Source organism: Ovis canadensis, chromosome 3 (genome assembly GCF_042477335.2).
Source record: "Ovis canadensis isolate MfBH-ARS-UI-01 breed Bighorn chromosome 3, ARS-UI_OviCan_v2, whole genome shotgun sequence".
Taxonomy (NCBI): Eukaryota; Metazoa; Chordata; class Mammalia; order Artiodactyla; family Bovidae; genus Ovis; species Ovis canadensis.
This window is the reverse complement of record NC_091247.1, coordinates 222,052,307-222,074,595: the sequence shown is the minus strand read 5'-3', so window position 1 is coordinate 222,074,595 and position 22,289 is coordinate 222,052,307. Positions and strand designations below refer to the sequence as shown.

Sequence of the window (22,289 nt, the reverse complement as noted above, 5' to 3'; positions counted from 1 at the left end):
TGCCATTTCTTCCTCCAGGGGATCTTCCTGACCCAGGGATCAAACCTGAGTCTCCTGCATCTCCTGCATTGCAGGTGGATTCTTTACCGCTGAGCCACCAGGGAAGCCCAATTTGACTCTGAGTCCAGGACCAACCCTTCTCCGTTCATCTCCCAAAGACCATCATGGCAAAAGCCCCTTATGCTGAAGCAGCACCTCTCCTTGCCTGACCTCACACCTGAGGAAATAGGGGCCAGGGAACCTTGGTGATTTGTCCTGGGTCACACAGCCAGACAGGACAGACAGGACAGTTATTTGGATTTTACGAACAATAGGTGAAGTGGCTCACAGAGCAGATACAGAGCAGGCAAGTGGTGCACCCAGCCTAGACCCAGGGCTGTGGATCATGCCTACCTGCTGCCTTTGGCCAGAGCCTAGTCCAGTGCAGTTTCCCTGGTAGCTCAGAGGGTAAAGAATCCGCCTGCAATGCAGGAGGCCCGGGGTTCAATCCTGGGTCAGGAAGCTCCCCTGGAGAAGGGGATCCGCTGTCAGGCAGAGGCGGGGGGTCTGGGCCCCTCTCACTGAGCTATTCCTCAGCACAGAACCAACTTCCCCATGAAGAAGAGCAGGCTCAACGCCCAGGATACAGGGTCCTTCGGGGGCCCACAGAAATGTTTTCATTTCTTTGAAAACCAGAAGAAAAATTGAGTATAATAATAATGAATACTACTAATGCATCAAGTCTAGATTACAGTCATCTTTCTACCCGTGTGGTTGTAAAATAAAAATTTTTTTTAATGAAGGAAGGGGCCACTGAGGCAGAAGTGGCTGGCAATGGAGAAAGCCACCACGTGGCCCCATGGTAGCAGCCACATTTGTCAGCTGCCAAGAACCTGTTCCAGCTGGGGCAAAGCCGGCCACTTCCACCCTGCCACTGTTTGTGAAATGATGATGGAGAAAGGGGGAACAGGAAGAGAGCCGTGAAAAAGAGAGAAGGGTGCTGGGAGAAGACTGGACAAATGAGTGGCAGCCGGACAGAGAGGGGAGTCTGAAAGGGCAGAGCATTGCTGAAGGAGAAGAGAGCAGAGAGGCAGGGGCAGCAGAAACAGGGAGACAGGGCTGTGTGTGACTGCCCAAGTCTGAACAGATCCCACCAGAGAGGACGGTCAGGACCGAGGGAGGAGCCTGGCACAACCATGAGAGCCTTGAATGACAAGCCCAGGGGTTTTCCAGGGGCCCTTATTACGTTTCTGTTCCTGCCGTAACAAACGACCACAAATTCGGTGACTTAAAGCAATAGAGATTTGTCCTCTCATAGTTGAGAAAACCAGAAGTCCAAAATCAAGATTACTGGACCACAGTGGCTAAAACTTCGTGCTCCCCAAGCAGGGGGCTTGGGTTCGCTCCATGGTCAGGGAAATATTAATAGATCGCATATGCCGCAACCAACAGTTTTCATGCCGCAACTAAACACCCGTGTGTCCCAATGAAGGTCGAGGTCTTGAGTGCCGCAACTAAGGCCTGGCTCAGCCAAATCAATTAATTAAAAAAAAAATCACTGGACCAAAGTCATGATCGGTAGGGCCTTGTTCCCTTTGGAGGCTCGAGGAGCGATTCCGTCCCTGGCTTCTCCCAGAGTCCGGTATCTGCCAGCATTCCTTGTCTTGTAGCCACACACTCCAATTTCTGCTTCTGCGGCCGCACCGCCCTCTCCTCTTCTCCTCTGCCTCTCTCTTCAAAGGACACTGGTGATTGCATTTAGGATTCACCTTGATAATCCAGGATAATCTCCCCATCTCAAAATCCTTCCATTTAATTGCATCTGCAAAGACTATCCATGTGCGGTAACATTCACAGGAGCTAAGGATTAGAACCTAATATCTTTGGCACCCATGGTTCACCATAGAGTCAACATAATTTAGTCAGGGCTGCCTCCAGCCAGCCTGTGGGCATGGCCCTCTCTTGTGGCCAGTGGAAGGCACACGGCCTCTCGCTTTACAAACCAGCATAACCTGGGAAGGGAGTCCTTCTGCCAGGATCCCAGGAGAGAAGTGAAGCAGGGTGTGCAATGGAGATGGCAGGGTATGGAAACTCCATTGGAACTGGCTAGGACAGAATGGAGGGGTTAAGCACCTTGGGGAGGACAAGGTGTCAAGAGAGGGCCCCCTCCCCTGCTTGGATGCTGACTATAAATCTGATTTGAATTCTCATTTAACTCATCCCATGTTCACCAGATACTCAGACCGGAGCCAGCCCTTGTCTTCAGGAAGCTCGAAGTCTTAACCCCAGATGTAAGCACTGTGGTCTTCAATTGGCTGTTAGTGCAGGTAATGCTTTTCCAGGTGCGGCAATGAAGACCCAGGGATGGGTGGGGGGGCAGGGGGGGCTCATCTTTGCCTGGAGCCGGCTGAGCACAGGGCTTCCCATTTCCTCAGTCCTCTGCCCCCAGCATCTTCCTGTCCGGATTTCGGATTTCGTCACTTTGAGTCTCTTCCTCTTGGCGCTTTAAAAGTGAAATAACACCGTTTCACCTCTTAGCACAGGAAGTGCTTCTCCCAAGTGGGGCCCTTTCTGTGCCTGTAGAGCTGGCTCGTGGGGAACCAGGGCCCTGGACCCTTGGAGTCTGGCAGTGTATTTATTATTCACTCAGTATCTATCAAGTACTTATTCCACAAGCAGATCTGAGTACCGCATAGGAATAGATAGCCAGTCTTGCCTTCTCAGCACCAACTGGGGCAAGTGTCCTCCTTAAAATGGAAAAAAAAAAAGCTTCTGCCGTGAAATTTCAGAGAATCTTCTAATCTCAATTTTGCCTTTTTCAAGCTGTGGGACTTTAAGCAAATCACTTAAAAACTCTAGGAACCTGTTTCCAGACGTGCTTTTTTTTTAAGTGTGATACCTAAGAGAACAATTACGCATAAGCCTCCAACAATCATTTTTTTTAGGGGAGGGGGAGGTCCCCTAAGGGCTAACTACGTGCTACCCCTCCAGATGGGCCCTAGGCCATCAGGGGTCGTCAGTGTCCCCTCCTCTCCACTTCCTCGTGCTCTCCTCAATGCCTTTAGGGTCCTGGCACCCCGGCCCTATCGAGTCAGCTTGCGGAGCACTGGGACCCAGAAGATCGCGGGTGGGGTGAGGCTCGTGAGGCAGTGCTAGGAGAGGTCTCAGGTGTTTTCAGCCACCAGACCCAGAGTCAAGTGCGCAGTCAGGCCGGCTTCAGCCGAGTACCCCAGCAGGGAGGGATCGCACCCCCCTCACCCGCGCCTCCCACGCGCGGATTCTAGTCTGGTCTTGCCCCGCCCGCTGGGCCCACGCGGCGGGCGGGGCGAGCCGGGGGCCTTTGTGTTCAAACCGCCCAATGGGCGGTGGCAGTGGGCGGTGACGCGGGCGGAGTCTGGCCAATGGGTTGCGGCCTGTCAGCGTTGACTGACAGGCGCACACATACACACTCGGCCACGCGCGCGCCGTCCGGCTCCACTCGCGCAGCGCAGTTCAGCGCGGGCCGCATTGTCCGCCTGCCAGCTCGCCTGCCTCCTCTCCCCGCGCACCCCGGGTCCCCGCGCCGACCGCCGCTCCCCGGATTCCGACGCGGTAAGGGGGGGCGGCGCGGCGGGCCTCGGAAGCCCCCGGCCTTGTACTGAGCAGCGGCGAAGGCAGGTAACAGCCGGCCGCGGGCCTCTGGCGGGCGGACGCGCCGGGCGAGGGTGATGGGCCGGCCTCGCCCCCTTCCCCGCGGGTCCCGGGCCTGCCTGACCCCGGGGTCATCGTCAGGCCGCACCGGCCAGAGCCGAGCTGCCCAGGCCTGGTTCTTCCTCTCCAGCCAAGCTGGGCCAGGCTCCAGCCCCGCCCGGAGCACGCCCCTGGGCCAGTCGAGAAGGGCCAAGCGCCAAGGCCGTCCTGACTCATCGCCGCCGCCGCCGCCGCCGGGCCCCCGCCTCCGGGACTGGCCGCCCCACTGGTCTGTCCAAAGGGCCTATGTCTCTGGGCGGGACTTCCCCGGGCCGAACCTCCCCGGGAGGAGGGGAGCGGAGACCTGGCTGTCCAAACCGGCCCAGGCCGGTGCCTGCGTTTTCGTGCCAGTTCGGCAGTTTCTAGGGACTGGCAGTTCTCTGCTTCTGCCGCCGCCTGTCAGAACTCTGGGAATAGGGAGGAGGCCCATTTTGTTCAGTTCTAAAAAAAAAAAAAAAAAAGGCAAACAAACAGGGGGCGGGAGTGTTACTTAGAGCAGAGAGGCAGAGACAGGCGCGTGGTTGATTAAAAAAAAAAGAGAGAGAGAGAAAGAAAGAAAAATCTCCCGCAGGTTCAGCCAGTAGGGCATGAAGGGAGAAGAGAGTTAGCACCTGGAGAGGTTTGCCGGTCCCACAAGGGAATGCGGTGTGAAAACGTCAGGCGGAAGATGCCAAGATCTACGTTAAGTCGGAAGAGTGGCTGGATACTGCCATATAAGTTTGTAATGAGGGCAGGAAAGGTGGAGTTGAAAAAAGGATGTGGTCAGCTCAAAAGTGGGGCTGCTGCTGCTGCTGCTAAGTCGCTTCAGTCGAGTCCGACTCTGTGCGACCCCAGAGACGGCAGCCCACTAGGCTCCCCCGTCGCTGGGATTCTCCAGGCAAGAACACTGGAGTGGGTTGCCATTTCCTTCTCCAATGCGTGAAAGTGACGTCGCTTGGTGGTGTCCGACCCTCAGCGACCCCATGGACTGCAACCTTCCAGGCTCCTCTGTCCATGGGATTTTCCAGGCAAAAGTACTGGAGTGGGGTGCCATTGCCTTCTCCAAAAGTGGGGAGAGATGTTTTATTTGAGGGTATCTTAACTGTGTGTTGCTGGGGGGCGGTGTCTATTCTGATATGCAAAAAATTTGAGCTCCTAGAGGCTCACCTCTTGTTTTGTTTTGAAGGACAGAGCCTTGACCTTTTTCATCTTGTGAAACCCAGGCTCAGTTTTGTGTTAGCAGTTACCACAAACTGTTTTGTTCTGGGAGGGTGTGTACTGCTGATGGTTTTCAGCAACCCCTGCCCCAGCCCCGACACACACACACCACACACACACACACACACACACACACACACACCACACACCCCCCCCCCCCTCCATCTGTATATTTCTTTATATTCTTAGCAGCCTGAGTTCTGTATAAACACTTTTGTTTTGTTCCTGCCCCGGGGCAAAAGCTTCATCAACTTTATCCGGGCAGGGTTAAGAGGAGGAGCCTGTGCCTGTGTGGGCTTCCGGAGCCTTCAGGTAGGGAGGGTAGTAGTAGGGGTGGAACTACCCTATAAGGAGTTGAATATAGAAAAGTACCCAGGCCAACTTCCTGCTGTGGCTACTACCAGTCGGCCCCTTTACCAACCGTGGCTTAAACCAGGGATGATGCCAGGTGAGCATCCTACCTGTGAGGACACCAGTAAGTCCCAAGACATGAGACTGCTTATATTCCAGAAGAGAACTTTGTAGAATTCTCTAGCCAGACCAGCTAGATCCTGGTTTCCATAGTGTTAGAGCCTATGGCCGCTACACAACCCAGAGGAGTAGTGATTTAAGTATCAGCCAGGAGGGGCTTCCATGGTGGCTCAGGAGTGAAGCATCCACCTGCCAAGGCAGGAGACACGGGTTCTCTCCCCGATCCAGGAAGATTCCACATGCCGCAGAGCAGCTAAGCCCATGTGCCACGATTACTGAGCCAGCCAGGGCCACAAGAGAAGCCACTGCAATGAGAAGCCCGCATGGCGCAGCAAGAGAGATGGAGCACAGCTTAAAAAAAAGTATCAACCAGGAATATTAGAAGTGATAGCAAGTCACAAGTACTACTAGGGCCAAAGTGTAGCAGTGACTTTGTAACACAGGCCAACAAAGGCACCATGTTTAGAGTGCTCACACTGGTTATCAGAGATTCTGAATTTGGGTTTCTAGAGCTGAAAGGTTTATTAATCCCCCCCGTGTTGTAGAATGCCGCCTTTTGCCAGGTCTTTTCACCTTGGCCCCGTCCCAGAGCCTTGGTTTCCACCCACTGTGTGACTGGTCTGGCTGGTAGAGGCTGACAGTAATCTCACACAGCTGCTCCGCCGGCCTGTTTTGGTAGTTTGTTAACCAATATTTGCAATGTAACAGCTCTGTCCACAGCCTGTTCCGAACATAATATTTTTTTAAAAGTCGCTCAGTCATGTCGGACTCTTTGCAACCGCATGAACTATACAGTCCGTGTAATTCTCCAGGCTTGAACACTGGAGTGGGTAGCCTTTCCCTTCTCCAGGGGATCTTCCCAACCCAGGGGTCGAACCCAGGTCTCCCTCATTGCGGGCAGATTCTTTACCAGCTGAGCCACCAGGGAAGCCCAAGAATACTGGAGTAGGTAGCGGATTCTTTACCAACTGAGCTATCAGGGAAGCCCTCTGAACATAATGGAGGCTATATAAGACTCTCGGTGGGGACGCAGCAACACCTTTCTGAAACAACTTGAAAACTTGCTGGCGGAGTGGAAAGACCCAGGCCCCAGCGCAGCACACACACTGCCTCTGTCACTTACAGCCTGGGTTACTGATCTTTGGGCAGTTTACTGATCCTCTCATTGCCCCCAGGTTCCCGCCTGTACAGTGGGAGCGGTGATACCTCCCTTGATCATAAGGATCAGAAATGAGTATGTCAGGAGCCCCGTACCCAGGAGGCATTTAACCGAGTGTTTTATCACCACCATCAGCATCATATCAAGAGGCACTGATGTTGCAGGCCAGTAATCACTAATGGGCTAGGCACGCAGGCTCCAGCAGAATGTAGGCGGGGGTTACCGTGGAAAAGTTTTCTGGAGTCAGAGTTTGACTGGGGCTCTGAATCAATGGATACAGCTACAAAGAAAGGAATGCATGTCCCACTTAAGGAAACAAGCTAGGACAAGAATGGGCACAGCTTTAGGGACTGGGCAGCCCAGTAAGATGGCTGGACTGGAGAGTCTGTACAGGGCAGCAGTGATGAGCGGCATTTATTTAGCACCTGTAGCCTACCTAGCAGGTGCCGCAGGCTCTGCCTCGTGTCAGAGGTTGCAGAAGGCCTGATTCTGGATCTCGGAGCTCAGCATCCAATAATTTGAAAGTTTGGAAATCCTGTGAACCTGCTTTGAAAGAGGCTGGCAGAGTGCAGAGGGCTGCAGGTGGGTGGGGCGGGGATGCTTAATCAACCCCGGTTCTCGCCTACATGTCAAGCTCTTTGGTTGAATGCACAGGGGTGTGTGTTCTCTTGGAGGCTGTGTCTTGTCTCTCCTTCCCACCCTTGCCACCCCGGCCCCAGGGAGGGGCTGAAAGCAGCCCCGAGCCTCACCTGGCCGCCTTTCTCTCCCCAGACTCCCTTCAGGGGAAGAGTCCCCCCGCCCACCTCATCATGTCTCGGCGAAGCCAGCGCCTAACGCGCTACTCCTCCCAGGGTGACGATGACGGCGGCAGCAGCAGCAGCGGAGGGAGCTCAGTGATGGGGAGTCAGAGCACGCTGTTTAAGGACAGCCCTCTCAGGTAGGGGCTCACCTCCACCCCCAGCCCGCGTGGGTCCCTCGACCCACCGAGCAGATACCTTGGACCCTTCACCGTGCTGCCTCTTCCCGTTGTGACTTCCGTGGGCAGAGACTAGACCTTGCCCATGTTCGGTCAGCCACACCAAGGGGGACAGCCACGTCTCCGAGGATGCCAGGGCCCAGTGCTGTTTCTTCTCTCTAAGCTGGGCTGTCTCATATTCAGAGAACAGGAAGTGGAGAGAGGCAGTTTCAAGCATAAGCTAGGCCGGAAACCCCAAAACCGAGTGCTTGCCTCACAGGAACCCCTTCTGCTGTGGATGGCTGTGCCAGACCCATAGCCGCCTGCCTCCCCATCCATCCGTCTGTAGGGCCTCAGCAAGGCCAGTGAAGCAGCTGAGGACATGAACAAGTTCAAGGGCACCTGGGACGTGAGCTAAGGCAGGCGTCCGCCCCCCTCGCATCCTGCCCCCTGGCGCAAGGCCCGGATGACAGCCCCCCGAGGAGGCTTTGAGTAGCTCTCCGAGGCCAGGTCGGCTTTCTCTGGGTTTTCAGTGGGTGGCAGAAACGACTAATCCATCAGGAAGCATGAAAGAACGCTGGGGCTTTGAAGTTCGAGACCTGGATTTGAATCCTGACTCCCTCACTGATCTTACCTAACTGCTTGTGAGATTTAGAGATAATGGGAGCATGGAAAGTACCTGCTTTGCTTGGCAGACAGTCAGCAGATGGGGGTTGTTAGTTGCCTAGCAACACAGCTACCCACCCGACCCCCACCTCCCCACGCCACTCACCGTAGGAGGGCAGAGCATTCCAGGTCGGCTCACCTGCCTGCTCTGGCCTCTCCCCTCCTGGCTGACCTCCCACAGGACCTTGAAGAAGAAATCCAACAACTCGAAGCGCCTCTCCCCAGCACCACAGCTGGGCCCCTCCTCGGACGCACACACCTCCTACTACAGCGAGTCCGTGGTCAGGGAGTCCTACATCGGCAGCCCGCGGGCCGCCTCCATCGCCGCCTCCCTCACCAGGAACTCCCTCCTCGACGACCCCTACTGGAGTGAGTATCCGCAACCCTTCTCCAGGGCCTTGGCTTCCTTTGGAAATTTATGGTTCAAAATCCACCCCCACCCCCACAGGGGGTTTCCTAACCACTGCTGGGCCCGAAGAGGGGTGCCCCACCTTTGGAAATCCTGGGGAGAGCAGCCAGATGTCTGAACTCCCAGGTCCTTTTAGATGATGAAGAAGCCACGTGTCTGCTCCAGACTTGGGAGCCAGAGGGGTGGGTCCTGGTTCACCCTTCCTTGGACTCAAGGGAGCTCAGGAAGGGCTCAGAGTAGATTCCATCTGCCCATCAGAGATGCTCCTCAGGGTGTCCCCAAGAACACCACCTCCCTCCTTGGAGCACCTGCCCCAGGAGAACCCCAAGTTCTTCCCTCTGCAGGTGAGGACCTGCGGGTGAGGAGGAGGAGAGGCACAGGCGGCACCGACAGCAGCAAGGTCAATGGGCTCCCGGAGAACAAGCTCTCCGAGGACTTCCTCGGGTCCTCCTCGGGCTACTCCTCCGAGGATGACTACGTAGGTAGGCGACGTCCTCCTTCCCCAGGCTCGGGGAGACGCTCCGCCAGGTTCCCGGGCCCATGGGAAGCCAGGGAGGGGCCCTGAAAGCTTGGGAGAGCACCTGTGTCTGGCTGGGTGCCGCTGCTGGGCCACTGTTGTACCCGAGCCAGGCCGGGGGTGGTCCTGGATATGCTGGGCTGCGGTGGCCAGGCTCCACGAGGCCCTGAGCAGCCTGTGGCCAGTCCCCTTGTTTTGATGTCTCCAGCAAGTGTTTACCATGAGCCTTCACACACAGGAGGTGCTTGATTCCTTAGTCCAGTTCTGAGTGGCTTGAGGGACTGCTGGGAAGCAGAGGGAAGCAGACAGGAGTTCGAGGGAAATAGAATGTTGGGAGCCGAGCACATCACTCCAACAGCGTTTACTGACCTGCTGCCTGCCAGCCTGAGTCAGCTGGGGACACGAAGGAGAGTGGCACACGGTCTCAGCTCACAAGCCAGAGGAGCAGACAGTCACCGTCTTCCCTATTCCAGGGCTCCTAAGGAGGACAGTGGTTAGGACTCTGCTTCCACTGCAGGGGGTGTGGGGTCCACCCCTGGTCGGGGAAGTTAGGATCCCACATGCCACATGGTGCAGCCAAAAAAAAAAAAAAAAAATGAAAGCATGAAGACAACTGAACTGTTCCCTCTTCCCCCGCCACCCCACAGGCTACTCAGAGACAGACCACCGGGATTCAGGATCGCGACTACGGAATGCTGTCTCCCGGGCAGGCTGTCTGCTCTGGATGGTGGTCACCTCTCCAGGTGGGTGCAGACCGCTCTGTGCGTGGTCATGTCCGTTTTCTCCGGCAGTTACTTTTGCCCATCTTTCTGCGGTTGGGCATCCAACTCCGTTACAGGGACTGTAGCGCCGCTGGGAGAAGCTTGTTCCAGAATAATCGCTGGGAGCCGAGAGCCGCGGGAGCACCCTTACTTGGGAGCGGGATGGAGGGCGTTGGCTGCACGGGCGGGCGGGTGGGATGATGGGAACTGGGGGGCGTGGGGGACAGAGGTGCACTGGCTGTCAGGGTTGGGGTCGGGGCAGGGAGAGCCGCGGGGAGAGACCCGCAAGCCGACGGTTCAGGGTGGCACTTGGGCTCCATGGGCCCTCTTCCAGGCCGGCTCTTCGGGCTCCTCTACTGGTGGATCGGCACCACCTGGTACCGCCTGACCACAGCCGCCTCCCTCCTTGATGTCTTCGTTTTAACCAGGTGAGCGAAACTGACAAGGAATCAGAAGGCCCTGGGCAGGGGGGTGGCCAGTAAAGCATCTAAACCTGTACGCGATCGTTTCTCTGAAGGGTTTTTCCCCAGTACTTGCTGCTTGTATTAGCTTGGAGTGGACGCCCAAAGCTTGGCTCTGCCTGATAGAGGGTGGGACACAGGGTCAGGTTTTGCTCCTTGAATTGATAGCTCATCAGGGAGTGTTCCAGAACACGGGTTCTTGTTTCTTCTTGGGTACTTCTGCTAAACACCAGCCCAGCCACTTCGGAGTGTCAGACAAGCTCGGCCTTACTCCCACGGGCCAGGCCTTAGGCTCTAGCCGGCTGGTAGTGTTTCCCAGCATCAAGGGCGTGGTACTCTAGGCCCCCAGTGTTTCCCGTGTTGTGTTCAGAAGCCACGAACGGGTGCGGCCTGAGGATGCTGTGGGTCTGTTCCCCAAGTCCCTGACCCAGCAGAGCCAGATTTGGGGAGCTGGTCCTTGGGCAGAGGAAGGAACACTGAACCAGGAGGTTAGGGTCCCTCTGGCCCTAAACCTGGTTGGAGTGGGCAGCCAACTATGCGGAAAAGATGAGCAAAGATGAATTCATGTCACCAAGAAAGGCTCCTCGTTTTTCTAAAAGAAATATTGTCTGTTTAAGGAATTAACTTTTTTTTAATTCTATATTTGCTTGCCTATAAGACCTCTATGTATAACAGTTTTAGGTTATTCAAGGACCCCGGGATTTATTTTTAATAACATCACTGCAATTCAGAGTCAGAACTATCCCCATCACTCCAAGCTCTGCAGGTAAAGCTCTCAGCATCCAGTCTGGCCCTGGCAAGATGAGAGGCTTGAGAGTGTCCCCTCCGACTGTAGCTCAGCACTCTAGGGACTCCCTGAGGACACCCAGAGGCCCTGGAGTCCTCTTGACCCCTCCGCCTGCCCTCTCTCCTCTCCTGTGGTCCAGACGCTTCTCATCCCTGAAGACGTTCCTGTGGTTCCTCTTGCTGCTGCTGCTTCTGACCGGCCTGACCTATGGTGAGTCGCCCACTGTCACTGGGAAGGGAGGACTCTCCATGTGGAAACAGCACTGGTGAGCCAGAGGGGCAGGCAGAGCATGCGCCGAGGGTGGCGCTGAGCAGAAACGTGAAAACTGGAGGGACACTGAAAAGCTACAGTAAGCAGAAAGACAAGGCGGGGTCGGATCAAGCCTGGGCAACATCCTGTCTAGCTCTCCTGGGCCCTCTGGTGATCAGCAGATGGAAGGGGCAGTGCCCCAACCCGCCGATCTTGTCGTTGGTTTGGGTGGCTCTGTTGGACTGCCTGGCATGTCAAGAGTATCCTTGGAAGCCATGGGGCCAGAAGATGCCCCATTACAGGAGTGCTGGGGTAAAAGGCAGGGACACTGACCCTGTCATTAGCACTCACTTTCCCTCCATTCCAAATCAGGATGTAACGTGGGTTAGTGAGTTATTACTCCATCAAGGCTTCAGCTGTCTTTAAGATCAAAACAATGGAGTAGGAAAGAGAAGTAAGAGCACTTTTTTGCACCAAGATACTAAATTACATTTTGTTTGCAAGATGCTCCATGTTGTCCTGATCGCTATCATTGAACTTTCACATTTTTTTACAGTTGTAATCATAACACTTTCCTATGAGCATCCCCTGTGGCCCCCAGGCTCAAAGTTACCAATTTGTAACTAAAGACCATGCTTTATTATTATTTTTTTTTAGAGTTGTTCTTTTAGCATCTACTGAAGTTATATTTCTTTAATTTATACCAGAGTAGGACATCTTTCCAAGTGTTGATTCCCTTGCTGTTATAAGAACAGCTTGTTCCTATTCAGTGGAAACTGGGTGTCACTCTGAAAACAATAACAATGACTTTATGATCATACAGCATTATGTTCAGGAAGCACATTCCCTCGTGTTATCTGTTTGTTTTGCCATCCCCTCATGGGGTTGGCGGAGCCAAGGTCATCATGGCCTCATGAGGAGATGCACATAGGAAGTCTGAAAGGCAGAGGGGTGGAGTGACCAGCTCAGGGAGGGCAGTAAGCAAAGGTCTGTCCAGAGGGTCTGACTTGAAGTCTTGTGGTCATGTGCTTCCTGTTGCACCTGCTCGAGGCCAACAATTGTGTGGCAAGAGTGGCATCTTACCAGGCTGGAGACCCCACAGCCAGTATGACTTCTCCAGGCGCTGTCACGACCATGCATACTTGTACACACACACACGCACATGCATAGCTCAGGAGTAAAAACAGGTGGCCCCCTAAAGCAGTATGTCTTTGTGTGGCAGCCTTGTGCTCTGCTCTGGGGCCACAGGCAGCCTCTCTGAGTGGGTAGATTCTGTTCCAGTGATGGCTCAACTATGGCCAACCATTAGAGTCGCCTGGGGAGCTTTTAAAACTCATTGCGGGGGGATCCGCCCAGGCCAGCAAGCTCACTCCCTGCCAGGTGGGGCCAGACGCTGTTGGAGAAGTTCCCTAAGTGATTCTGCTGTACAGTCTGAACTGAGAAGCACCTTCAGGGCCTCTGGGTTCCATCCCTGGACAGTCCTCAGCTTACAGCGATTTCCTGCAAGCCTTACCATCTGTGGAAAGATGAGGATTCCTGAGGGGATGTGAGAATGCTTATATTCTGTGATCATCATGAGGTTGCTGCCTCAGTAGGGGAACCTCTGTCCCTCACACCGCCTTCGACAGGAGCGAGGCTCCCATGAGTGAGACAGGCTAGGGACGAGCGCTGCTTGTGAACCTGCCATGCTCCCTGGCGTGTGCCTCCTGGGCCCCGGCCCCAGTAACTATCCTCTCCTCTGTGTGCAGGAGCCTGGTACTTCTATCCCTTCGGGCTGCAGACGCTCCACCCCGCTGTGGTCTCCTGGTGGGCCTCGAAGGGGAGTATTGGGCAGCGTGAGGTGTGGGAGTCCAGAGACTCATCCCCACATTTCCAGGTGAGCATCTTAGGGTCGCAGCACCCGCCCCCTCCCCACCGCCGTCGGCCTGCCGTTACATTCCTTGCCCTCACTCCTCACACTCCCAGTGGATGAGATGCTGCCTGTCTCCTAGGACACTTTCCTTTCTCTACTGTTCGTGGTGCAGGGGCTGGGGAGGGTGGGGGAGTTTTGCCTGCACTTAAATGTGACTCAGACCTGTCCTAAAGTTAGTTTCCATCCTAAGAAGCACAGAAAGCAGAAGGAAAAGAAATCAGACAAATTGCTTTCTTCCTTTTTAATACAGTATCACAAATATTTACTGAGTACCTTCTGGGAGTCAGGTAATATCCTGGTCTGTTACCTACTACCACTGAAATCAGTGCCTTAAGATTACCAGCACTGGAGGGTCACCTGTAGCAGTCCAGTGGTTAAGACTCTGCGCTTCCACTTTAGGGGACACGGGGTTGATCCCTGGTCAGGGACTCAAGAGCCCGCAAGTGGCACAGTGTGGCCGAAGAAGAAAAGGGCCGGCATTGGACTAGCTTGTGAATGCACAGGTCCTCTAGGTAGCTGTTCTGGTCTGAGCCAGGGCAGCTGATCTTGGCTCGGCCCCCTCGACGAGAACATCCGAGGTGGACTGGCGGGTCTGCAGGGGTAGCTGGTCTAGGCCTGGCCAGGCTGTACCTTCGACGTCCGGCCAGCTACCCTGGGCTTGCTCTCACAGCAACCGGGCAGGGTTCCAGGAGGGTGGAGTCAGGCCAGACTTCAAGGACTAGATTCGCTTCTGCCTCGTGCTGTTGGCCAGATTCAAGGAGGGGGGAAAGAGACTCCACCTCTCATGGGAACACCTGGGAAGCCATACTGCAGAGGGTGCAGGTGTGGGGAGGGCAGGACAGTGGCCATTTTCTGCATCCTGGCAGAGGCTAAAGATGGACCAGGCCCAGGCCATGCCCTCAAGAGGCCTGCGGTCCAGGGCGGGAGAGGTGATGAGTGCGCAGACAGCAGCAGTGTGTGTGTACGGGTTCTGGGCCCTGCGATGAAGATGTAAAACTCTTTGTCCTCTAATTACTGTTATGTGAACTTTGTTTGCATCCTGCTGAATTCAACTTGGCAGCACATTTTTAACCATTTATTTTGGTGGATAGTACTTCGCTGACCGTGATGTTATTATTTCACAAAATAATGTGTTGTGGCATCTTTAACTTTTTTTTAATCACTAGTAAAGACAGTTCAGTTTCAGAACCAGCTTTTCTATAAAATGGGGGAAGTAAAGGATGAACCTATCTTTGTATTTACTTTCATCTGCATTAAAAAATAGTTGCCTAGGAAGGGTTGGTGGTCAGGGCTCTGGGTGGATGGGGCAGAGGTTAGGACCTTGACTTTACTGCTTGCTTCTTGAGTCATGCAAATACTGCCTAGTTTAAAAATGGAATTTTTGAAAGTTGAAAGCCCAACCTCTGTTCCCAGTAGGCTCCTGCCTTTTAATCAAGTTGACAGGCTGTGTGTTTCTGGGACTCCCTTCCATTTCTCTTTAGGAAGCTCTTGTCATGAGTCCCTCACCTCTGTGGCTTTTCCCTCCCCGCCCCGCCAGGCCGAGCAGCGCATTCTGTCCCGGGTACACTCGCTGGAGCGGCGCCTGGACGCTCTTGCTGCCGAGTTCTCGTCCAGCTGGCAAAAGGAGGCCATGCGGCTGGAGCGCCTGGAGCTGCAGCAGGGGGCTGGCAGGCAGGGAGGTGGAGGCGGTGGCCTGAGCCACGAGGACACCCTGGCGCTCCTGGAGGGGCTGGTGAGCCGCCACGAGGCTGCCCTGAAGGAGGACCTCCGCAGGGACACTGCTGCTCGGATCCAGGTGGGGGACAGGAGCTGAGGGGCCTTCCAACCCTCTGTGTGGGTGACACCCTGGGTGTGTGGGGTGGAGGGGGCGAGGCACCACACTCCCTGACATGAGAGAGACCGCAGTGTGTTGTCATTTCAGGGTCAGTCGGCTCTGCCACTTGGCAGTTACCTTCTCTAAGCCTTACCTTCCTCCTCTTTGCAACGGAGGCGCTCCTGTCTGCCCCTTCCCTGGTCTTGAGAACAAGAGGCTTTAGTGCATCTGGCACAGTGCCCGGGGGGTGTCGCACTCCATGCAGGTGTGCAGTTAAGACCGAGGAGTCTTGCATGTTTCCAGAAAGGCACTGTAGCAGAAAGGCTAGGAGCTGAAGTTTGCAATCAAACAGGCCTGGTTTGAATTCCAGTTACACCACTTACTGGTTTTAAGTGGCCCTCTGAGCATGGCTCAGTAGAATCCTCAGCCTGTCTCCTATACCTGATAGGAAGAGCTGGTCACCCTGAGATCAGAGCATCAGCAAGACTCAGAAGACCTTTTCAAGAAGATTGTCCAGGCCTCACAGGTTAGTGAGCTTGGGGCTTGATCCAATTCATCATCTCTTCTTGGGCTGAGACACCTTGGCCCCAAAGGGTCTGCTTAGACATAGAATGGGGAGAAGAATGTGTAGCCTCCTGACTTCTGCTTAAACTGAATCCCCCTGGGCTGGAACACTGCAGAGACGCCCTGGGAGTGTGCCAGAGGACAGGAAGGGCTACTTTCAAGTGGCCCGAGTATAACAGGCTGAATGAATGAGTGAACGGCTGAACGCCTGAGCACAATAGTTATGGAGTGAGACTCGCATCAGGACATCAACTGGGAGGCCAGCTTGACATTTGCTGGAACAGCCAGGAGGCCCTGGGGAGGGGATGTGGTTAAGCAGAGAGACCCCAAAAGGAGCAGATCCTGCTCTGGAAGACTGATTGCCGTGAGCCCGACAGTCCTTGAATTGGTGCCTTTTTCCTGCTCATAGGAATATGAGGCTCGACTCCAGCAGCTGAAGTCAGAGTGGCAAAGGTAATGGGCGCTGCCGTCTGTCCTAGGCTTGCTCATCTCCAGCCTCCCCATTCTCACCTCCAGACAGGACTAGGGGGCAGAAACCCAGAGCAGAGTTCTGTGTCCCAGGCTGAGAAGGAGATGATGGAAACCTGGCTCAGGACCGTCTGCTCAGAGTCTGTCCTCGAGGGGCAGTGGTGGTCGGGGTAGGGGATCGCGGGCACTGCCGGATAATCGGGATTCCTGGGTTCATTTATAGGTGCACCATCCTTTCTGTGCAGCCTCATGCCGGCTGCCTCCCCGTGTCCCAGACGCCCATACTGGTGGAGGATCTGAGAGCTGAGGCAGCGAATTCTGGATCTGGGCTTAGGAGGGAAGCAGGATAATAACTAGCTCCTTGGGATATGTAGGCCAAGCGTAGGCACCAGAGCTGTGTTCTACAGCCTCAGGCCTCGCACTCATGTATATCAGGTGCCAACTAGGGGATCCTCTCATTTGCCTCAGCATATCCTTACCCCTCACTGGAGACCCAGAGCTTACTCTTCTGTTTGGGAGTAGGATGACCCAGGAGTCCTTCCAGGAGAACGCCATGAAGGAGCTGGGGCGGCTGGAGGGCCAGCTGGCAGGCCTGCGGCAGGAGCTGGCAGCCCTGACCCTGAAGCAGAGTTCGGTGGAGGACCAGGTGGGGCTGCTGCCCCAGCAGCTCCAGGCCGTGCGGGACGACGTGAGTTGGAACCCTCTGGGTTCCCCGGGAATACCCCTCCTCTGCGCCAGTCTTGGGAGTCTGCGGGGGAGAGTGCCTCCTGCCCCTGCTCTGGGCACAGACGCTGGCTTTCTCTGATGGAAGTTCTTCCCGTTTCTCACTGATAATATGGAGGGTTGTTCCTCTTTCCCTCCATGGCCTGAGCAGGCATGTGCCGGCCCTCCCCTCGCTGGAGTGACTACAGAGGGGCCTGTACTCACTGCCTGGCCTCTTGACGCAAGCCAAGGCCACCCCCAACCCCCCACTCCAGGCCGGCTAGGGCCCTGCAGTGGCAGCTTCCACCTTCCTGGTGAGCCTCCCAGAGTGAGACCTTGTTTTGGTCCCTAGGTGGAGTCTCAGTTCCCTGCCTGGGTCAGTCAGTTCCTTCTTCGAGGTGGGGGAACTCGCACTGGGCTCCTTCAGCGAGAGGAGATGGAAGCTCAGCTGCGGGACCTGGAGAGCAAGATTCTCACCCACGTGGCCGAGATGCAGGGCAAGTCGGCAAGGGAGGCCGTGGCCAGTCTGGGGCTGACGCTGCAGAGGGAAGGCGTGATTGGGGTGACTGAGGAGGTGAGGGCTCTGTCCCTGGACCCCGGCCCCTGCCCCCCCCCGCCCCCCGCCCACACACACAGTGCTCTCCTCCTGGGAGTCATAGAGCTGCAGAGTCCCACCCAGCCAGCTCCCTGGCAGGTTCCAGGACCTAAGTAACACGCAGAAGCCTCCGATGTTTGTTTTGGGGCTGGTGTGAGGGGGCGGGGTGCGCCTGGGGAATTGCCACACGTGTCTGGACACCAGGGTGGCGCAGGCATCAGGGGGCTCAGTCTGCAGGTCTCTGGCCCCTGACAGTGGGGCACAGAGATGGATGAGTCGGCTTCCCCATCACAGCTGCTCTGGCGCCTGTGTTTTAGCAGGTGCACCGTATCGTAAGCCAGGCTCTGAAGCGCTACAGCGAGGATCGCATCGGGATGGTGGACTATGCTCTGGAGTCGGGAGGTGTGTCTAGCTCGCCTCCCTTTGCTGGGCCCCCTTGCCCCACACTGGCAGGCCCCCTGGCATCTGCTGGGGCGGCCGTGTGCTTAGCAAGCAGGGCTTGAGGTCAGCAGAAATCAGCCAACCCAGAACTCACCATAAAGGCGAGTGACTGTGGAAGAAGGCAGGATATAGAGCGCCATCTTTCACCAGGCGGGCTGATGCTTACTCCGCTCTGTGATCTGGGTCAGATGTAAAGACCCGTCCCGAGGAACAGCAGTCCCTCTTCAGCCCCCCTTGGCCGGCAGCTAAGCCCGTTGCCCGGGTCTCCCTCCCCTGCTGGTGTCCAGCCCCAGGCGCCCACCCTGCTTTTCTTTCCTGTCTCAGGGGCCAGTGTCATCAGTACTCGATGCTCCGAGACCTACGAGACCAAGACGGCCCTCCTCAGCCTCTTCGGCATCCCCCTGTGGTACCACTCCCAGTCTCCCCGAGTCATTCTCCAGGTGGGGCCCTGAGCGCCCCGTGTCGCCTCTGTGGCTGTCCTACCCTGGGTCATAAAGAGCTGCGCTCGGGGCAGGCTGTCTTTGCCACCTGCCATGTGCTGACCTGCCTTTTTCCCCTCCAGCCAGATGTGCACCCGGGCAACTGCTGGGCCTTCCAGGGGCCCCAGGGCTTTGCTGTGGTTCGCCTTTCTGCCCGCATCCGCCCAACTGCTGTCACCTTAGAGCATGTGCCCAAATCCTTGTCACCCAACAGCACCATCTCCAGTGCCCCCAAGGACTTTGCCATCTTTGTGAGTATCCCTCCTGGGGGCTGGGGGTCTCTATCGAGGACAGAGGTCATTCTTTGGCTGGGGGGCAGGGCATAGATGTGGAAGACAGTAGTACCAAGGTGGGAAACGGCAGTTCCGTGTTGGCTGCCTCAGGCTGCAGAGGAAAAAAAACGGGAGGCCTAAGACGTTAACTGACTCGTCACAGATCACACAGCAACCCTGTGTCCAGAGCCCAGGACCCCTGCAGTCCCTAAGGAGGCCAGTCCCTGCCTGCCAGGTGGCAGAGGACCAGGGGAAGCCAGGAGGGAAGGCCTTACCCCCTGGGGGCCCGTGGCTAAGGGCAGGGTCCTCCCTCCATCCTCAGGGCTTCGATGAGGACCTGCAGCAGGAAGGGACGCTCCTTGGCCAGTTCACCTATGACCAGGATGGGGAGCCCATTCAGACGTTTTATTTTCAGGTAAGGAACTTCGGGTCTGCTTGCAGAGGTGGTATACTTACTTTCCCATCCATTCGTCAGATGTTCTCTTAGTACTTACCCTGTGCCAGGCACTGGGAGTCCCAAGTGAGAAGCCACAGCCCAGCCCACCACAGCTTGAGATAGGAAAGAGAAAACTGTCCAAGCGGTGTGGGGCAGGGCCCTTCCAGGTGGGGGATGTTGGGGAAGCTGAGAGGGCAGGTGTCGTGAGTGAGGCTGTGGCCCGGCAGGGTGTCACGCAGCACAGCCTGGCTGGGCCCCAGACAGGGGCCTCTTCCCTCCACCTGAGTGGACATCGGTCTCCTAGGCCCTTGTCAGAAATAGCTTCCCAGTCTCCAGCCCAGGTGACCTGAGAGCCACCCCAAAGGAGTCCAAGTATGGGAAACTGGGTGAGGTGGGGCGGGGGCCGAGGCGGGAGGAGAGGCAGGGCAGGCCTGGCTGCCAAGCCAGAGAATTTCAGCTCGCAGCCGAAAACGAGCATACAGGACCAAGGCTTGATGCGAACTTGACAAAAAAATAGAAACGCTGCTTAATTCATGGTGAAGGAATTCTTTTTCAACATCAGCATATATCAGACTCTCCTACAAGGTAGTCCTGCTCATGGTCAAAAGGAGCTCCTGTGAATTTTTCCCAGTTCAGGATGCATCGTGCTCATGTTCAGTTGTAAGGTCGTATTTCTGTGGCTGTGGGTGCCTCACGCAGCCTTAATGGTGCGTTCCCGGCCCCTGCAGGACCTCAGGAGCCTCTGGGGCTTCTTGGCCCACCAGCTGGAAACTCTGTTCCAGGGCCTGAAGACAGGATTTTTGGTCTGGTTTCTCTGCAGAGGCCTGACAGAGGGGGTGTCTGGCCCTGGGTGTGGCCGTCTCCTCTCCAGTCTGTGAATTCTCAGCCCTCCCTTCTCTCTCTGCAGGATCCTAAAATGGCCACGTACCAGGTGGTAGAGCTGCGCATCCTGACTAACTGGGGCCACCCCGAGTACACCTGCATCTACCGCTTCAGGGTGCACGGGGAGCCCGCCCACTAGGCCTTCTCTGTGCTGCTGCCGGCCACGCCCCCTCTCTGGGGTTAGGTGCGCAGCACCCCCGACTCCCCGCACATGCTTGAAGCGCACTGACTTCCAGGAGCAAGAAAGGAGCCCTGGCGCAGTGGAGATGAAAGAACACGCGGGCTTTTCCTGTGCAACGGGCGGCTCGAGCGGTCAGCAGGCTCCATTCTCTCTCTTCCTTCTCCGCTCTCCGCGTGCCAAGCACTGGGCATCTTCTCCCTCCTGGGAGGGTGTATATATGTAGCATGTCATGGGGACTGAGGTGGGAAGAGCGGGTGATGCCCGTGGTCCAGCAAAGGTGGACCAGACCTGCCTGCCCCTGGCCCGTGTGGAGGGACTGACACCTCGGGAGCTGCGCAGAGGAAGCAGGTGCCAAAGCTGTGGGGGAGACAGGCTAGGGCCTGGGGCAGCTGGGCTGTGCCCCCTCCCTCAGTGAGAGGGGTGCTCAGGGTGCAGGTCGGGACTGGTCCCCAGGCATGAAGCTCCTGGAGGAAGGCGGCTGGGCTCCTCCAGACACCAGTGCCATCAGCCAAGGCCCACAGCATTCCTGAAGGGCTTCTGTACACTGTGTGTGTCCTGGGTCAGGGTGGGCCAGGGGCTTCTTGTACCCTGGAGGGTCTGGCTCCTGAGAGCCTATAGGAGCCCCTCTGCTGGGAACAGCAGTTGTCTTCTCTCTCCTGATGCTGGGACTAGGGCCCGCTCTGCTCCTCTCTCCTGCTCAGGCCCACCTGGTCCCCAGAGCAAGCTTGCCACGTTCCCCCAGGGTGCAGGTGTCCAGACCTGTCTTTGGGGGCAGCCAGCAGTGTTCACAGAGCTCCCTGGGCTCTTGTGGTGGCCCAGTGACATGATGAGAGGGACATTCAGGGTGTCGCTGGGGTGGGGGGGTGTAGACTGTTGGCCCTGCCCCACCCTATCAGGCCCCTGATCCTAAGCCATCCCTGGGGGCGCATTCAGCTCTTGCTTCCTTGTTTCTATTCTGACTCATTTTCTATGGGGAGCAGTCGGGGGTGGGGGTGGGGGTGGGGTTGGTTAAGGATGGGGGGCTGAGGTGGGAGCTTTTGGACCCGGCAGGCCCTGCTCTATTGTGTATATATTTTTCAAGGTCTTGTTTTTTTAACTGAGAAGCTAAGGGCTTGATTTCTAGCCCCGTTCTGTGGGGCCTTTGGGTGAATGCAGTTCCTTGTAACCTGGCTGCCAAGAGGGGTCTGGGGCACTGGTTCTGACTGTGGTTCATTGTGGCCTGTGGGGAGGGGGCAGGAAGGGCTACTGCATAGGTGGGTGCCCTTGGAAGAGTTCCTAGAAGATGGGGTTGGAACAAAGGTGAGGCCCCACGGACCCCCTGTGCTGTCCCAGCACCAGCCCCTGCCTCCAGACAACCAGGTTTTGTTTGCGCTCTCCTGTCACAAATGCTGCACTATTGGTTCTTAATTTTTTTTATCTCCAGATTCTAATTTATGCCTATGCAAAAAATAAATTATGCCCAGGGTTAATAGTGTGTGGTGTGGTTTTTATCTGACCATTGCATGGGACTCTGCTCTTGGGAAAAAGGGAAAGGATTCTTAGCCTAAACAATGTCACACAGGCTTACCTCCTAAGCTTTAGGAACCCAGGCTTCTCAGCTGTGATGGGAGATGGGACCCGAGGCTGGCCCTGTTCTGGTGACTCCTGGGTTTGACAGTGGCAGGAGAAAGGGAGGTGGCTTTATTAGCCACCACTGATGTCCACTGGGAAGCAGGCGGCTTGTCCTGCATCTCTCAGTGGAGCAGGAAATAGGAGTGACCCACCTGACTCTCAGCTTGTCTACGTCAGTGTTGCAATCCCCCTCCACAGGAGTTAGACCCTTGTCCCTTGTCCCTGTGTTGGGATGGGATGAGGTGGGTCCCCTGAAGAGTCAAACTCTTGCCAGCTCCAAGGAGCAGGTCCTGGCCCTTCCTTGCATGTATCTCCCCAGATTCAGTGCCTCCAATGAGCAGCTCCAGGTGACAGGGGTGGTTCCCCATCTGGACTCAACATACGCCTCATCCTGACCATGGCACCTGGCCCAGGGCTGGGCCCCATCACAGCTGAGAATATAAAGGCAGGAACAAGTCAGCAGGGAGGAGCTGGGGGGCAGGGGAACTGCTATAGGAGAGGATGCTGGGTGGGATCCACAGCCAGGCCCAAGGCTTTGGGCCAGTTGCTCAAGCCCTCAGCTCTCCACACCAGGACAGAGCCAGTCCCAAGGC

The 22,289-nt window shown here is 56.1% G+C and overlaps 1 protein-coding gene across 6 annotated transcripts; it reads left to right on the top strand.

The window, feature by feature from the left end:
• Nucleotides 1-3,369: 3,369 nt before the first annotated feature.
• Nucleotides 3,370-21,554, top strand: SUN2 (Sad1 and UNC84 domain containing 2). 6 transcript variants are annotated; one of them, XM_069586013.1, is made up of 18 exons: nucleotides 3,370-3,636; nucleotides 7,307-7,472; nucleotides 8,338-8,525; nucleotides 8,910-9,047; nucleotides 9,730-9,825; nucleotides 10,178-10,271; nucleotides 11,231-11,301; nucleotides 13,089-13,216; nucleotides 14,790-15,047; nucleotides 15,514-15,591; nucleotides 16,039-16,082; nucleotides 16,620-16,785; nucleotides 17,152-17,373; nucleotides 17,712-17,796; nucleotides 18,160-18,275; nucleotides 18,398-18,565; nucleotides 18,909-19,001; nucleotides 19,930-21,554. In XM_069586013.1, the coding sequence occupies exons 2-18, from the start codon at nucleotides 7,345-7,347 to the stop codon at nucleotides 20,041-20,043; spliced, it is 2,187 nt and encodes a 728-aa protein (XP_069442114.1). In that variant the 5' UTR covers nucleotides 3,370-3,636; nucleotides 7,307-7,344; the 3' UTR covers nucleotides 20,044-21,554. The 6 variants fall into 6 exon arrangements, with proteins under 6 accessions (XP_069442114.1, XP_069442113.1, XP_069442112.1 ...); XM_069586012.1 differs by having other exon boundaries at nucleotides 3,378-3,570; nucleotides 17,715-17,796; XM_069586011.1 differs by having other exon boundaries at nucleotides 3,378-3,570.
• The last annotated feature ends 735 nt before the right edge of the window (nucleotides 21,555-22,289 follow it).

What these genes read in the sequence shown, in the direction of transcription:
- SUN2 (XM_069586011.1), top strand. Translation starts at nt 3,381, where the DNA reads ATGGGTTGCGGCCTGTCAGCGTTGACTGACAGGCGCACACATACACAC. An exon ending in TCTGACCGGCCTGACCTATG is followed by an intron (nt 11,302 to 13,088) that starts GTGAGTCGCCCA and finishes CTCTGTGTGCAG; the next exon opens with GAGCCTGGTACTTCTATCCC. An exon ending in CTATGCTCTGGAGTCGGGAG is followed by an intron (nt 17,797 to 18,159) that starts GTGTGTCTAGCT and finishes TTCCTGTCTCAG; the next exon opens with GGGCCAGTGTCATCAGTACT.